Below are 15414 nucleotides of genomic sequence, written 5' to 3'. Positions count from 1 at the left end.
TATTATTATTATTACTACATTTATTATTTCACTCTGATCTTATTATTATTATTGCGTTATTGTTTTACTCTATTTATTACTACATGTATTATTTTCCTGTATTATTTATTATTATTATTATTACATGTATTATTTTACTCTATTATTATTAAAAGGATACATAAGCACGTTTACATTGAAGAAGATGAGAATAATGATTTAATCAGAGTCAGACAGTCTTATCTTAAATTAGAGTTTTATGTAAATATTCAAAAACATTTAACCTACTGATGCCTCAATTAATGTAATTTTATTGGTATCTATTTTTATTTCTGAAATTTACCACTCTCGGCTCATACTTGAGTCAATGTTTTCCCAGGTTTTTTTTGTAGTAAAATTAGGTGCCTCGGCTTATATTCGGGTCGGCTTATACTCAAGTATATACGGTATATATTTAATGCTATTTCTTCAGGGAAAACAAGAGAGACACATATTTTTAAAGCACAAATACACAAAGGAAGGCAATGGGCCAAGTGTGAGTATTAAACTAGGCATGATAGAGTCTGGTTGAGTCAGTATGTAATGTTTTTGCACATCCTATAATTTCTTGACCTATCTCCTACACTGAAACAGATTTATCTCCGCCTTTTCTGTTTCCCGTCCAATTCCATGACCATAATTAAAAACGGAGAATAGTATCACATGGAGGAAATAGACTACCCCCTATTTATAGACTAAACCCAGATTGGAATATTTATTTATAAATAACTTCAGGATGGTGATGGAAAGTAACTTTGGAGCTCTGCTTTGCTGGATGTTAACCATTCGTTTTCGAATCTTCCTCTTGCTCCATTATTCCACGATCTTCTTGCCTGCCTTGCAAATCATATCTCCTAACAGATGCTAACCATAACATCAACAGCACAGAAGGATGACTGTGTCTACAGGGATTAACGTAACCATGTGTGTGTATGTAGGCCTGTTTCCAGACACATGCTTCCATTGGCATGTGGGTGAATGGATACAAATGCATGTCTTTTTGGGTCGTAGTAGGAGTATTAATTCAGGCAGCCTCACCATCTACCCACTACCATCACCAAGTATATGATTGATGTCAAAGCCAAGAGGAATTCTCATCAAGCTTTGCGCTGATCACAAATTTATCTCGTTGCCCGAATATGTGAAATCTTTCTCAGGCCCCATCTACACTAGTGCGTTTGAATAAATAGCCCATCTGACTTGGTATCTACTCTATGTTTACAACCTTACTGGCACTTTATCTTGCTCCTCACTCTACATGCTATAGCACTTTAAATGAAATTGTTCCATTGTTCCTTCTTTACCCATTTTGATTTTATTCTTGGACCTGGTGGAACAATGTATTAGTCACCCTCTGCTGTGCAGAACAATTTGATGTTCCGGTTTTTAAAGTAACCATTATATTGTTTTTATCTTGTATTGCATTGTTTTATTGGATTGTGTGTATTGTATGCTATGTTGTCATATTCTCGTTGTAAGCCGCCCCGAGTCCCCGCTGGGGTATAAATAAAAAGTTATTTATATTACTACACTACCATATCATGCAGTTTCATAATGCAGTTTAACTACATTATATGGCAGTATCAACCTATATAATGCAGTCCAATGCTAATAAACTGCATTATATGGTAGTGTAGTTCAAGCCAGGGTCGGGGTGAGCTCCCGCTGTCATCCCAGCTTCTGCTCACCTAGCAGATCGAAAACAACAATGTAAGTAAATAAATAGGTACAGCTGTGGCGGGGAGGTAAAAGACGCCCTGACGGGCTCCTTGACGTGGAAAATGAAACAACAGGACCTCCCCATGGCCGAGTCGAGCACAGACGGATGCCGGAGATGAAAAGAGGGAAGCCTGGCCTCTGTTTATGTACTGTCTGTCTCTGTCCATTGTATAACAACATTGAATGTTTGTCATATACTGTATGTATCCGTAATCTGCTCTGAGTCCCCTTGGGGAGATAGAGCAGAATATAAATAAAATATATTATTATTATTATTATTATTATTATTATTATTATTATTATTGTTGTTGTTTTTGTTGTTAAATAATCATTTCCTCCTTTTCAAAAGAACTGTTGCTGTAATTGCACAATTTCAAACCTTTGCACAATTCAATTTTTTTTCAAAAACGGTGACATGGGAGGAGGCAGCAGCGCATAGAAATGGGCAGAGGCTCATCCTGTGTGATGGAAGTGAGTAAATTCTCCGTCTTCTTTCAAGATGGAATGCCATGGAACCCAACGGGAAGAAGACACAACTTCCCACTTCCCTTCTTTGTGGGTTGCTCAGGTCCTGAGTTTGAATGAATTCTGATAGTATTCCATATATGGAAGCTCTTTATAGTCTATCTGTAATGATCTCCTTTGAGTATTCCCTCTCCCAGTTTTCCAGGTTGACAAGTCAGAAGGCAAATGTCAAAATGCTGCAGCATGGACAGATTTTTTAAAAAATACACACACTCCGAAAACTGAAAAATATATACATATGTATTGAGAGCCACAGAAATGAGAATTACAGATGGAGCTCCACAAAGCCTGCACAAATACATTCCAAAAATTCAAGGTAGTGGAACAGGTGAACTACAGACTGTTAAAGATACCTTCACGACAAGGTCCTCGAACCGTGCACTTGATAGCAACGTTGCCTCTGATCTTTCAGCCCGTTCGGTCTCGATCTTTAGGCTCAGATGTTGACCCATCCAAATACTGTAGCAGCCACCCTTAGGTTCACCCTAAAGGCATGTGGTCCTCACGTAGAGAGGCTCCCATACAGACCCAAGAATACATTAAACCTGGGCAAATATATACATGACATTGGGTTTGCTTTCTCAGCAAGCCAACTTTGCTGCATATTGAGTTTTCGACATTAAAGCATACATCTGCATAGTTTTTATATTGTTTTACACTTGAGGTTATCTACTGAAAGAAAGATTACTTAATTTATTTTTTATATATATATATACAAAATAATAAAGGCCTTGGGAATCTCTTTGAAACCTCTGGAAATCGTGCTGATCCTTTGTCAGCCCTTCCTGTAAAAAATATACTCTGATTTCCCTCCCTTCGCACCGCAAAAGCCCTTCTCTTTGTCTTCGCCGACAGTTTTTTTACGCCTGCAAGGGGTTCATGCTGGTATTAAACCTGAGCAGAAATGTAGCAGGTGGTGTGGCCCGACATCGTCTCTCTCCGTTGCTAATTCCGACAAAGAAGTCACATGTTAAGGCTTTAAGTTAAAAAAATAAACGTCAACCAAAACAAACCCCTCTTCTCCTTTTGCTCGTCGCAAATATAAAATCATTGTCACGCCAGAAATCTCGACATCTCTTTTTTAAAAAACCCATACCACTAATGCAAGGTAGAAAACTGCAGTTTGCCAGAGATGAAATGAAATGACAAGTCTTCGTAGCCGGCAGCAGGGAACTTGGATCTATAATGCAGAATGACTGCTGTTCCGAACACGAGACTTCGGCACAAGCATTCACAGCTTAATGTTAAAATTGGACTGCAAAGGAAAAGCACAAGGAGACAAGAATGTGATGACAAAACACGGTTACCTGCGATGGATCTTCTGTAATGTTCTCATTCTGCCTTCGATCACAAGAAAAGATCCTTCGCAGAATAAATAGGGGCAACAGACGTGACACTTTGGGCACATTGTGTTCTGCTTTACCCGAGAAGCAACATCATTTCATCGATCAAACCCAAAATCCAAGAATATTTTGAGACCTATTTCATGACACAATAGACTTGGAAGTACAGGGATTCAAACAAACAGGGTTCGGCCCAATCCAATCCATTGCGTGCCGTCAGAAATTGGAAAGAGAATTGGTTGTGCTCGAATTGGACTGCTTGCTTAAGTCTCGATGTCAGAGCTTTCCAAACATTTTACCCTTTTTAGACATGCGTCATTTTGTGACACAGTAATTCAGTTTTACCGGCAAACAAGAGGTTAAACCAATCTATATATATATAAAAGGGTAATGAAATTTCGGCCTAGGACAAAACAACAAAACTACACATCCCAGAAACACTAAACTTGGCAGCACAACCCCTCATCCATGCCTCTACATTCATACAACAAAAAGAAAAGAAATATAAAGTCCTAATTAGAGGGAGAGGAATAATTGTTTTTATCCAATTGCTGCCAGTTAGAAGGCTAAGCTCCGCCCACTTGGTCTCCAAGCAACCCACTCAGCCCAGGGGACAGGCAGAGTTAGGCCTCACTTAGGCCTCTTCCACACTGCCTATAAAATACAGATTAGCAGATTTTAACTGGATTATATGGCAGTGTAGACTCAAGGCCCTTCCACACAGCTATATTACCCATTTATAATGGACTTAATGTCAGGGGAAAACCTTTACCCTTTACCTTAAGTACCACCAATTCCTCAATACTTTATTTCCCATACCACCAGACTTCGCCACAGCAACGCGTGGCCGGGCACAGCTAGTCCCTTATAAGAGATATGGACACATACATAAACTGTGTTATATGGGGATACAATATATCTCATGAAAGCCTTTCATTGATATTTTAAAAAATATATGATTTGTTAGATAATAACATACATTTCCAAGATAGTTGTCATTTCTTGTTACGTTCACGTGACACACCTACACACCGCAGCCGACACACCAACGTGTCGCAACACACAGTTTGCAAAGCTATGTTATGTCAGCTATCCATAATGTTTGCATTGCTGGATATCCCTGCCTCCAGCCACTATCTGAAAAACTGGCTAGTAAGAGGAGAGTGAGGAAAAGAGAAGCAGCAATTCGTTTGACCCTCTTCCAATCTTGTTCCTTCCTTTTCTAAATTCCCCATGTTATTGTCAGTGTTCAACGGCACAAACTGGTACCAGGTCAATAAAATCATCCCAATCTTCAGAGCAATTTGGCTACGACAAGCTAAACCAAACCAAAGCCTTGTTCGGATGAGTTGAAAGGTGCCCATCCTATTCCCGCATCTGTCTGCGATTGTTTTAAGAAAGCATTCTCTCCTGATGTTTCGCCCACATCTATGGCAGGCATCCTCAGTGGTTGTGAGGATTGCTGGAAACTAGGCAAGCGGGGTTTATATATATATATATATCTGTGGAATGATATCCGGGGTGGGAGAAAGAACTGTCTGTTGGACAATGTTGCCATTGGCCAGCTTGATTAGCACTGAATAGCATTGCAGCTTCAAAACCTGGGTGCTTCCTGCCTGGCGGAAATACTGGACCACTCTGACAACCACCATGTCAGACTACACAGAGAAGCCATTGAAATCCACAAGCATGTGGACAATTAACGGAAAGGAGGAAACCATGAAAAGGAACCAAATCTGGCTATTTTAAAACTCTAGAATCAGGACAGTAAATAAAGTGCAACACTCAGAAAACAGGAATTCCAGACAGGAAACAATCAGGGCCAGCTGAAACCTCCCAACAAAGGATTGGAAGGAAACAGACAGGCTTTGAAGCTGCAAGGCTATTCAATGCTAATCAAGGTGGCCAATGGTAACATTCACACTTGCCTCCAACAGGCAAGAGTTCTTTCTCCCACCCTGAACATTCAACGTATTTATAAACCCCACTTGCCTAGTTTCCAACAGACCTCCCAACCTCTGAGGATGCCTGCCACAGATGTGGGTGAAACGTCAGGAGAGAATGCTTTTGAAACATGGCCAGCAACTCACAGCAACCCAGTGATTCTGGCCATGAAAGCCTTTTAAGAAACTATTTTTCCCAACACGCAGCATGCCCTGAACCTCTTGTTCACAGATGATCCAGAGTTTAGGATCTGACCAAAGGTATCAGATTGCAACTACAAAATTCCCTCTTAACTTTCAATCTAGAACTGGCTCAGGAGATGGGACATGGATGCCTTTTTTTGTCTGTGTCCCTATGGGCTTGTCGTTTTTTCTTGCTACTGCAAGTCCCCCGATGCAAAGGCAATTTTTTTAAAATAAAGGGAACTCTCTGGGTTGCAAACTGACAAGCCGATTGAATCACAGTTGCCAAGATGTACTGAACTCTTTGTTTCTAGCTCACAAGAGGATGCATTTAAAATCAAGGCATTCGACAGAAATAGGCCAAAGCCAGGTACAGCTGTAGTAGCTTTCGGGTTATGCTAATCCGCAGATGCTGATTTCCAGGAAGATTTGAATAATTTACGGCCGTCTCTAGGCTATTCAGGCCATTGAAATGCAAACCTCAACTAAGAAGAGGAATAAAATCTGGCACTGCCATAAGCCTATTAATATGAAATGTATCTTCCCATCCCAGAGGAGTCTTGCGTCCGGATTTAGCATGCAATTGTTTGCCATTTGTCTGTGTATGGATTCGTTTTAACCTAATTATATGCCTCCCCAAGGCGTTCAGTTTTTGTCCTCTCTCTCACTGGCAGGACAGCTAATTAAAGTGGGCAAGAAATGCTTTTGGAATCCTCTCTTCAGATAAATAACATGTTTTCTAGAGGGCAGAGGTGTGATCAAGTATTTTAAAGACCCGGATGCGACTTTCCCTTTTCTCTTCCTATCTCATTAGATGAGGGAGGAAATGTGGTCCTTTCTGTGTCACGTGGCCAGCATGACTGCATGGAGTGTCGTTACCGTCCTGCAGAAGCGGTACCTATTCATCTACTCACATTTGCATGTTTTTGGATTGCTAGGTTGGCAGAAGCTGGGGCTAATAGAGGGAGCTCACTCCACTCCCCGAATTCGAACCAAGTTTGGCAGCTTAGCGGTTTAACCCACTATGCCACCAAGCCCCATCTACACTGCCATATAATGCAGTTTTAGAATGCAGATTAACTACATTGGCAGTTTAGACTCATATAATCCAGTTCGATGTAGTTCTATCTGCAGCATATGAGTCTACAATGACCATTATAATGCAATTCAAACTGCATTACATGGCAAGTATAAATGGGGCCATGCTGACGGGTATAGAGTTGTACTAGTTTATCAGAGGATGCAGAAAAGAGACATTTTTGGACTCTAGCTCCCATCATACTGCAGCCAGCACAGCCCATGCTATGCAACAGCTAAAACGCCTTGTCAGAAATGAGAAAACCAAACCAAAACTAACGCCGCCGTCAAAATAACAAGCAACAACAGGTGGAAAACCAAAGGCAGCAGAGCTTAAACCCCAGGGAACACATCAGGAAAACAGCGGGTTGCTCTAATGAAAACCTCGCGTTCCTCCAACGTTCTCCATTTACTATTCATCATGCTACAAAATAAAAAGAAGGCTGTTGACACCCTTTCCTGCCCACTTTCTGATCTAGAAGTCAACAGAGCCCTTGCCATCAATTCCCAAGGCCAGGCTGTTCCATCTTGGAGCAGGCTGCGTCTGAATTAACTTGCTGAAGCCATTTAGGAGTTTTTGAAGGCCAATATTATCATGTTAAATTGGAAGCAAATGAGTAATCAAAGCAGAGCAAGATTGGAGTCCTATGTTTGTTCTCCGAACATCAATCAATGCTCCTGCAGAGCAGCGGTTGGATCTGGACCAGGAAAGCTTCTAACTCATGAAACGTGTCACTGTCGGAGATGCCAGGCCTGGGGGATTCCTTGTTGTCGCTGCTTTGTTTTGTTTCAAAGCACAAAACTTGGGGAGGCAATAAGAACCATGGTGAACTTTCAAAATCTCTTTGTATGGGTGGAAATGCTGCAATGGCATTGGTTTGGGCCTGACAAAAATTGGATGGAAACACTGAAGGTTTTGCTGGTGGTCTTTCATTCAGATGCCTTTAGGACAGTGGTTCCCAATCTTTATATTGACCAGGGACCACTGTCCAACATTAGTACCAAAAGAGTTACGAATCAGTCTTTGGTCAACTTCTGATTCGGTTTGGTTATTCAGAAAATTGCATTGGATAGACCACATCAGGTCTAGTTTCTGATGCAGAACATATGCCAACCAGTTGTCACCATCTGCTTGCTCACAGAAAAACATATTTAATAATCTAGAGCTGATGTGGTCTATGCAATGCAATTGTTTGAATCAGCATCCCAAATGACCCCAGGAACAGGCCTAAAAACAGGCCTCTGGGGTCTCTTCCAACTTGACTGGCCACAGCCAGCGTCCTGAATTCACGGACTCATCGATTCATCATCTACGAGTCTGCGAGTGCAGGAAGCTGGCTGTGGTCAATTACCAACAATATGAGTTGAAATCAGAGGTAGAAAACCTCATTCAATCCAAGGGTCAAATTCAATTGCAGAGAAATTCTCCAAGGTAAAAGGACAGGACCTAAAGTAGCAGCATATTTTAGCTTTGATTTTTTTTTACAGCCAGTAACTGAGGCTGAGAAGAGATGTTTGAAATGGAGTGGAAGCCATGCAAAAGCCAGAAAGCCATCAGAATATAAGGAAGCAAGCCTGGGCACCTAGGGGACTCCAGAGGGCTGGAAAGGGGATCAGACCAAACATTAGAACACAACTTTACAAAACGTCTCGGCTAAGGGAAGAAGCTCAACTTTCACCCTGTATTTATCTGATTACTTGACTTCTCCAGCTGACATTTACCCCGCAGTCCGATGTTTGTTTCCTTCCGAGAGTGAATGGGAACCCCTGAGGAATGAATGCTCTTAACTGCAGAATCAAGTGCCCTCCAACACTGGAGTTTCAATCCAAATCAGCCTCCAGCAGTCAATAACATTTCCGAAAAAGCACACACGTCCACACACCAGCTCACATCTTGCGGCAACGGATTTGGGCTAAAATGAAATGGTGACAAAATTAAACACTCGGCATTCGGATCCTCTGAAATGTCACTTTTCAAATGCCATTGGGAGGGCAATTTATACAAAGAAGTCGATCATACAATGATTTTTTTTTAGGCAATCATGTTAAGGATCAAGTGCCTAGATGCTATGCTTTGATCGCTTACTTTTCTCGACCTGCTCCGCCAAAGTGTCCACGTTTGTGTCCATCAAAAGGAGAGAAAAACCAAACTGCCCCCACGTCTTGGAAAATATACATTTTTGAAAATTTGTCAACCACTTGCTTGGGGATGTTTGCCTCCAGATTCTCACAAAGCGAATTAGATAAAGAGTGAACACGAGCGTTGGAACATAGCTGTCTCATAATATTGAGGGCTCACAGAAAAACTCACTGAAAGTCAGGCAGGCAACGACACATATCTCCTACAAGCCTGCGCTTGGCAACCACGCACATAATCCGACACTCACGCACATTTGCACACGCGCACACACACTGTAGATTTCAACAGATCAGAATACTTCACGTTGCGATTATACACATTGCGCCAGTGCAAGACGATACACCATATTTCAGCCCATCTCCAATAGCGGACGAGGAGGAAGGAGAGTGATTCATAATAATAATAATACCAATAATAATACCATCTGAATATTGAGTTCCCTCCCCATTTTTAGCACAGTAGGCCTTTTAAAAACCATCTCAATCAGTCCAAGGTTGGACAGATGTTCCTTAACTGTGATAAACTCTTGTTGTGTGCGTACTTTTATACAAACGGCAATGAATAACAATCGCAAAATTAGACTTTTTGCCTTGCATTGCCCGTAGAACAATCTCTAAAAGGACGGGCAAAATTTCAAAGGCTCACTGGGTTTTTTTATCTAAAGAGGAATTATTTGGCATTCTCTTTGACACACACGCGTGTGCATGACCTTCCCATATATGCAGGCTTCCCCATTCATTCCAACAGAAGAAAGAGATGTCTATGCGCAAAGGAGTGTGCATGGGATTCTCCTTCCCCATTTGAAATGGATCAGACGCTGCTCAGCATCTACAAAAGGACTTTTATACACTTCCTCCAAATGATCTGATTTTTTATCACGATGGGCTGGAAAATAAAACACTTTCATTATGATTGGCCACCAAACCTCGAGGGTTTAAGTGGAAACGCTTCAAGTCCGGACAAGCTGTCATTTTGACCACAGCACGTCAACATCGACACGGCAGGCTTTGGCGGATAGAGACAAACACACGGCGGCTTTTCCTGTTCTCTTTCGCAAAACCGATTTCCAAACATTGGTGGTGCCGTGGTTCAGCAGACAGTGTGGCCAGTCCCTGTCTGTCCGTTCCAGAGAGTCTCGAAAGAGCTGTACAAAGTCGATTCCTCGAAGAATAAGGCTGCAGCTGGTTTGGGCCAAAGAAACAAAGAGAGAAAGAAACTCGAAGAGTGTTGGTCTTTAAAAGACAAAGGGTAGGGCGGGGGAATGTCCCAACCACCATGAAACAATACGGAAAGGACGCCATCAGCTGCTGCTGCTCCGACTTGTCTTCTCATTGGCCTTATTCTCTGAATCTTCACAGTGCACCTAGCTTTGGTGGCTGGGTTTGCGGATGGCTCTTAAGTCGATGGACTTTCTTATACTGAAATTTCGTATGTGGTTCCGCCCACTCCGGACACTTTCTTAACGTTTGCGTGTCGAGCGGGACTGACGGGAGCACCCTGGGAGCTCGACGTTGAGCCCAGCCGGCATTCCACTCGGGAAATCCCTTTGGGCTGTCCATTAATTTTACTGTGAGGCGCCTTCAGCTGGATGTCCTCTCTGTGTCGGAAGAAAGACAACAGGTTTGGGGTGTTAGGAGGCAGAAGGTAAGGGCAAACAATGAGCCACATAAACATCCCTGAGACAATGTGTATTCAAAGGCTTTCATGGCCGGAATCACTGGGTTGCTGTGAGTTTTTCGGGATGTCTGGCTATGTTCCAGAAGCATTCTCTCCTGACGTTTCACCCACATCTACGGCAGGCATCCTCAGAGGTTGGGAGGTCTATTGGAAACTAGGCAAGTGGGCTTTATCTATCTGTGGAATAATGTCCAGTATTAATTAATCTGGCTACCAGTATTAAAAAACTGTAAAATCAGGACAGTAAATAAACAACAACAGGGGAATTCCAGACAGGAAACAATCAGGGCCATCTGACACCGCCAAAAAAAGGATTCCCCCAGTAAAGAAGCAGCCAGGTTTTGAAACTGCAAGCCTTTTCAATGCTAATCAAGGTGATTAATTGCAACATTCACACTTGCCTCAAGAAGACAAGAGTTCTTTCTCCCACCCTGGACATTATTCCACAGATGTATACACTCCACTGAGTCCCCTTTGGGGTGAGAAGGATGGAATATAAATACTGTAAATAAATAATACCGCATACACTTGAGTATAAGCCGACCCGAATATAAGGCGAGGCACCTAATTTTAACACAAAAAAACTGGGAAAACATTGACTCCAGTATAAGCCGAGGGTGGTAAATTTCAGAAATAAAAATAGATACCAATAAAATTACATTAATTGAGGCATAAGTAGGTTAAATGTTTTTGAATATTTACATAAAGCTCAAATTTAAGATAAAACTGTCCAACTCTGATCAAATCATTATTCTCATCTTCTTCAATGTAAATGTGCTTATGTATCCTTTTAATAATAATAATAGAGTAAATTAATACATGTAATAATAATAAATAATAATACAGGAAAATAATAAAAATAATAATAGAGTAAAATAATACATGCAATAATAATAATAATAATAATAATAATAATAATAATAATAAGATCAGTGAAATCATAAATGTATTATTATTAATAATAAAAATAGAGTAAAATAAATAATAGTACATAGCAACAATAATAAAAATAATAAATGTACCATATATTCTCGAGTATAAACTGACCCAAATATAAGCCAGCTAGGACCCTCACCTGAGTAAAAGCCGAGGGGGGCTTTTTCAGTCTTAAAAAAAGGGCTGAAAAACTAGGCTTATACTCGAGTATATACAGTAAATAAAAACCATAGCCAATTTGCAAGTTACCAAGAGATCTACCAGTAGATTACACTCTCTCTTCTGCCTGCTCCTGCTGCAAACAACAAGACTTCATAATGCTAGCTGTACCTTGGAGTCCCCATGGGCTGTGCCTCCGTTATCTCCATGGTATTAACGAATGAGACAGTTTTGGGGCCTCCGTATGAAGGTGACCGAGTCATCCCACTCGGGGACGATGGGACTTGGTGGCTGGGAGATTTGTAGGCGCCGTTGCTCATCCTGCCCTGTAGTGCCTGATGGGCCTGGACATTGTTATTGGCTAGATCGGCTTGGATGGACGGTGAGGAAGTCCTTGATGCCCTGGTCATTGCACTCGAGAGAGAAGAAACAGAGGCCTGCAGGACAGGGTTCCTCATGCTAAAGCTGGCGGCCGACATAAGATTGTCCCTTGAGCCATACCTCATGGCAATGCTACGGGGGTCTTCCGACAGCATGCTCACTTGCTGAAGGCTATAAGAACTTGGAGTGTCATATACACCCGAGTCTGCAAACACAGAGTCCGGGTGTGAGTGAAGGAGCTTCTCCCGCTCCTCAATTTCTTTCCTCTCCTGAATAGACGCCATGATTGTTTTCGACAGGTTGTCATAACGGACTGGGGAAGGGTCCCGCGGATGAGGGGCTGGGCTGCCCAGCACAGGACTGAAGCTCTGTGGAGGAGGACGCTGAAGCTCTCTGCCCCGCAGGTGGCACATTTTGGCAGACAAATATGGCGAGTGGTAGCCCACGGAGCCCATGGCGGAATGGGCCATGCACCTCCTCCCGGAGGGGGACATGGGGTTGAGCAAGCTGTCGTAGGACAGGCTGCCATTCCTGTTCGAGAGAGAGTGGGGAGAAAAGATGCTTTTGTACGGCGTGGAAGCCGTTCCTTCAGACTTCAGGGCGTGGAGGGGCATCTTGTCTGTTCCCCTCCTGCTGGCAGATTTCAGGCTCAGAGACCGTGAATTGACAGCAAAGGAGTCTATCTGCAGCGGAGAAGACTGGTAGGTCTTGTGAAGGGAACTTTTCCGGTAGGTGGGGATATCAAGGCTGGGTTCCGACTGGTAATCCAAGCTACCGTCATTCTCTTCTATGACAGAGCCTTGCTTGTGTCCCTCTTGGATGGAGATCTGAAAGAAAAGCAAGGAAAGACACAATGCTGGGTTCATATGGTCAATGGGATCAAAAGCCAACGAGAGATCTGGCAGAAACAACGGAGACACATTCCCACTGTAGGTCATCCACAAAGGCAACCAAAGCTGCCTCTGTTCCAAAACAGGGTCTGAAAGCAGACTGACATGGGGAATTTGTTTCATATTGAAATCATACCACATGCTCCAGAACCTTACCTAAAATAGAATGTGGGACTCTAGGGAGGACTTTTTAGTAATGGTTTAATATCACCTCAATCACTCCCCTTCTAGCTTTTTGAATAAGACAGGAAGGGCAAGGGCCTAGATCAGAATTGCCAAACCCATTTCCATTGAGGGCCACATGAGCCTTATGGTGGCCTTCAAAGGGATATTGAATCCATGGATGAAGAATCCGTGGATACAGAGGGCCAACTATATTTTTTTTTACATAGCGTTCAATGATTTTTAATTTTAACCCCATTTGTATCCCCAGATGTTATTGAATGACAAATCCCATCACTTTTGATTATTTGCCATGTGGACTGTGGATGATGGGAACTGCAACTCCAACAGCCCTTGTGGCTTTGAGGCCAGGGAAAGGTGAAAGAGGCCGGGTTTTAGCACAGCAGGTTATTCACCAAACGTCAATAAATCTTGCCAACTGGAAGGTTGAGAGTCCGAAGCCTGGGTCAGGGTGAGCTCCTGACCTTTAGCCCAGCTTCTGCCTACCTAGCAGTTCGAAAACAAACGTGAGCAGATAAATAGGAAGGAGATGGAGCAACAGCACCCCCTGGTGTCCGGAACCGAGCACAGCCTCCAAGGATGCCGAAAGATGGAAAAGTCTATATATATAATTCTATTGTCTGTTTTGTCATTGTCATATACAACTCAATCTATTGTCTGTTTTGTCATTATAATAGGCATTGAATGTTTGCCGTACATGTATGTTCTATGATCCACCCTGAGTCCCCTTCGGGGTGAAAAGGACGGAATATAAATATATAAATAAATAATAAAGGGCATTTAAAAGTCAGACCTCATATCCACAAGCCTTGCATCTCAATCCAAACCCCACTCTCCTGACTCAATGGAACCAACTGCAGCCTTCCAGATGTGACTATATCCTAACTCCCATCAGCTCTACTCAGGGTGCCTAATGAAGAAGAATATAGGAGTTGTAGTCCAGTATCTGGAGGGCCACATAAAAGGACATGGCGGACTGGTTTTGGCCCATGGGCCTTGAGTTTGACCTATGTGGTCTAGAACATATGTATCTCCAAGGATACTGTACACATCCTCAGGCTGCACATAGGTTACTTCAACCAGCTCTGCATCAATTATAGCAACCAAATACTTAAATACTTGGAATTACAGTATAACAGGAACTTTGAGGTGTCACTAATTATATTTTAAACTTAATTAAGCTCCGCTTTCGTACCCCGCTGTCCCTGAAAGTCCCGTTTCGACAGCCCTGCCGTTTCCGAATATTTTGCTCCAGATTGGAGGTGTAGTTCTAGCAAGCACAAACATAGAAAACAGTAACAAAGAGAAGCAGGAAGCCATTTGTCAGGCAATAAGATGAAGCATTGGAGATAATAAGCTTTCCAGACATGGCCAACTTGACGCTGAAATCTCATATTGCAAGGCTGCCTTTCACGAGAGCTCTTTCCATCAACTAGGAGACAGGCTCTCTGAGAGAGATTTATGAACCATTAGAAGCCAGTCTCTTAAAGGGGGGATTTCTTGATCCATGTCCCTGCCTCGCTTTTCAAAGTTAAAAAAGACCCTGGTTAAAGGGCAGGGTTGCTTTATGTGCGGTAGAGAGCCTCGAAGGAACCAAATACAAAACAAGAGCCGAAAGCTCCTTTTAAAAAGCAATTTGTTCCCCATTACTCGTTATGGTATTTTTTTTTAATGCACTGCCATTACTTGTGACATTACTTTAAAAGGAATTTGTCGTGTTATTCATTGAACCGTTTGCTGCCTTTTTATTGCATTGTCATTATGAGGAGGGACAACAACTCAGGACAGATTGGAAAAAAGTAATACAACGGCCAAAAAGCCCTGTCAAAATGATAATGATATTGTGTTTACCACTGTTCACTGCTTTGAGACTCTTTGAGAGTAAAAAGTGGTATATTAATAATGATAATGATGATGATGGGATGATGACTGATTTAAAAACAACAACAATAAATAATTATGAATAATAATTATAAATTATAAATTAATAATAATAATAATAATAATAATAATAATAATAATAATAATATGTACTTTTCCGCTCTCTCTCAGTTGCACCATAGAGAAGGGTGTGGACCTTGGGAAACTATAACTCTCAGGAGGACTCCATTGCATGGGGCCATGGCATTTAAGGTGGGGTGCAAGGGCATTTATTCCATATTGTAAATACACCAAGAGAAGAGTATGGACCTTGAAAAACTATTTTTCCCAGGACTACACAGCATGGAAAATGGCAAAAT

The 15414-nt window shown here is 42.0% G+C and overlaps 1 protein-coding gene across 2 annotated transcripts in view; it reads right to left on the bottom strand.

Moving 5' to 3' along the window:
• Positions 1-2484: 2484 nt before the first annotated feature.
• The window catches only part of zdhhc8 (zinc finger DHHC-type palmitoyltransferase 8), an 85072-nt gene continuing 72142 nt past the window's right edge, over positions 2485-15414 (bottom strand). For both annotated transcript variants that reach the window (XM_008119061.3, XM_003226275.4), the window contains 2 exons: positions 11892-12928; positions 2485-10545 (listed from right to left, as the gene is read on the bottom strand). In XM_008119061.3, coding sequence (XP_008117268.1) covers positions 10362-10545; positions 11892-12928 — 1221 coding nt within the window. In that variant the 3' untranslated portion in view covers positions 2485-10361. The remainder of the gene's footprint in view (positions 10546-11891; positions 12929-15414) is intronic.

Source organism: Anolis carolinensis, chromosome X, assembly GCF_035594765.1.
Source record: "Anolis carolinensis isolate JA03-04 chromosome X, rAnoCar3.1.pri, whole genome shotgun sequence".
Taxonomy (NCBI): domain Eukaryota; kingdom Metazoa; phylum Chordata; class Lepidosauria; order Squamata; family Dactyloidae; genus Anolis; species Anolis carolinensis.
This window is presented reverse-complemented; position numbering and strand designations above follow the sequence as displayed.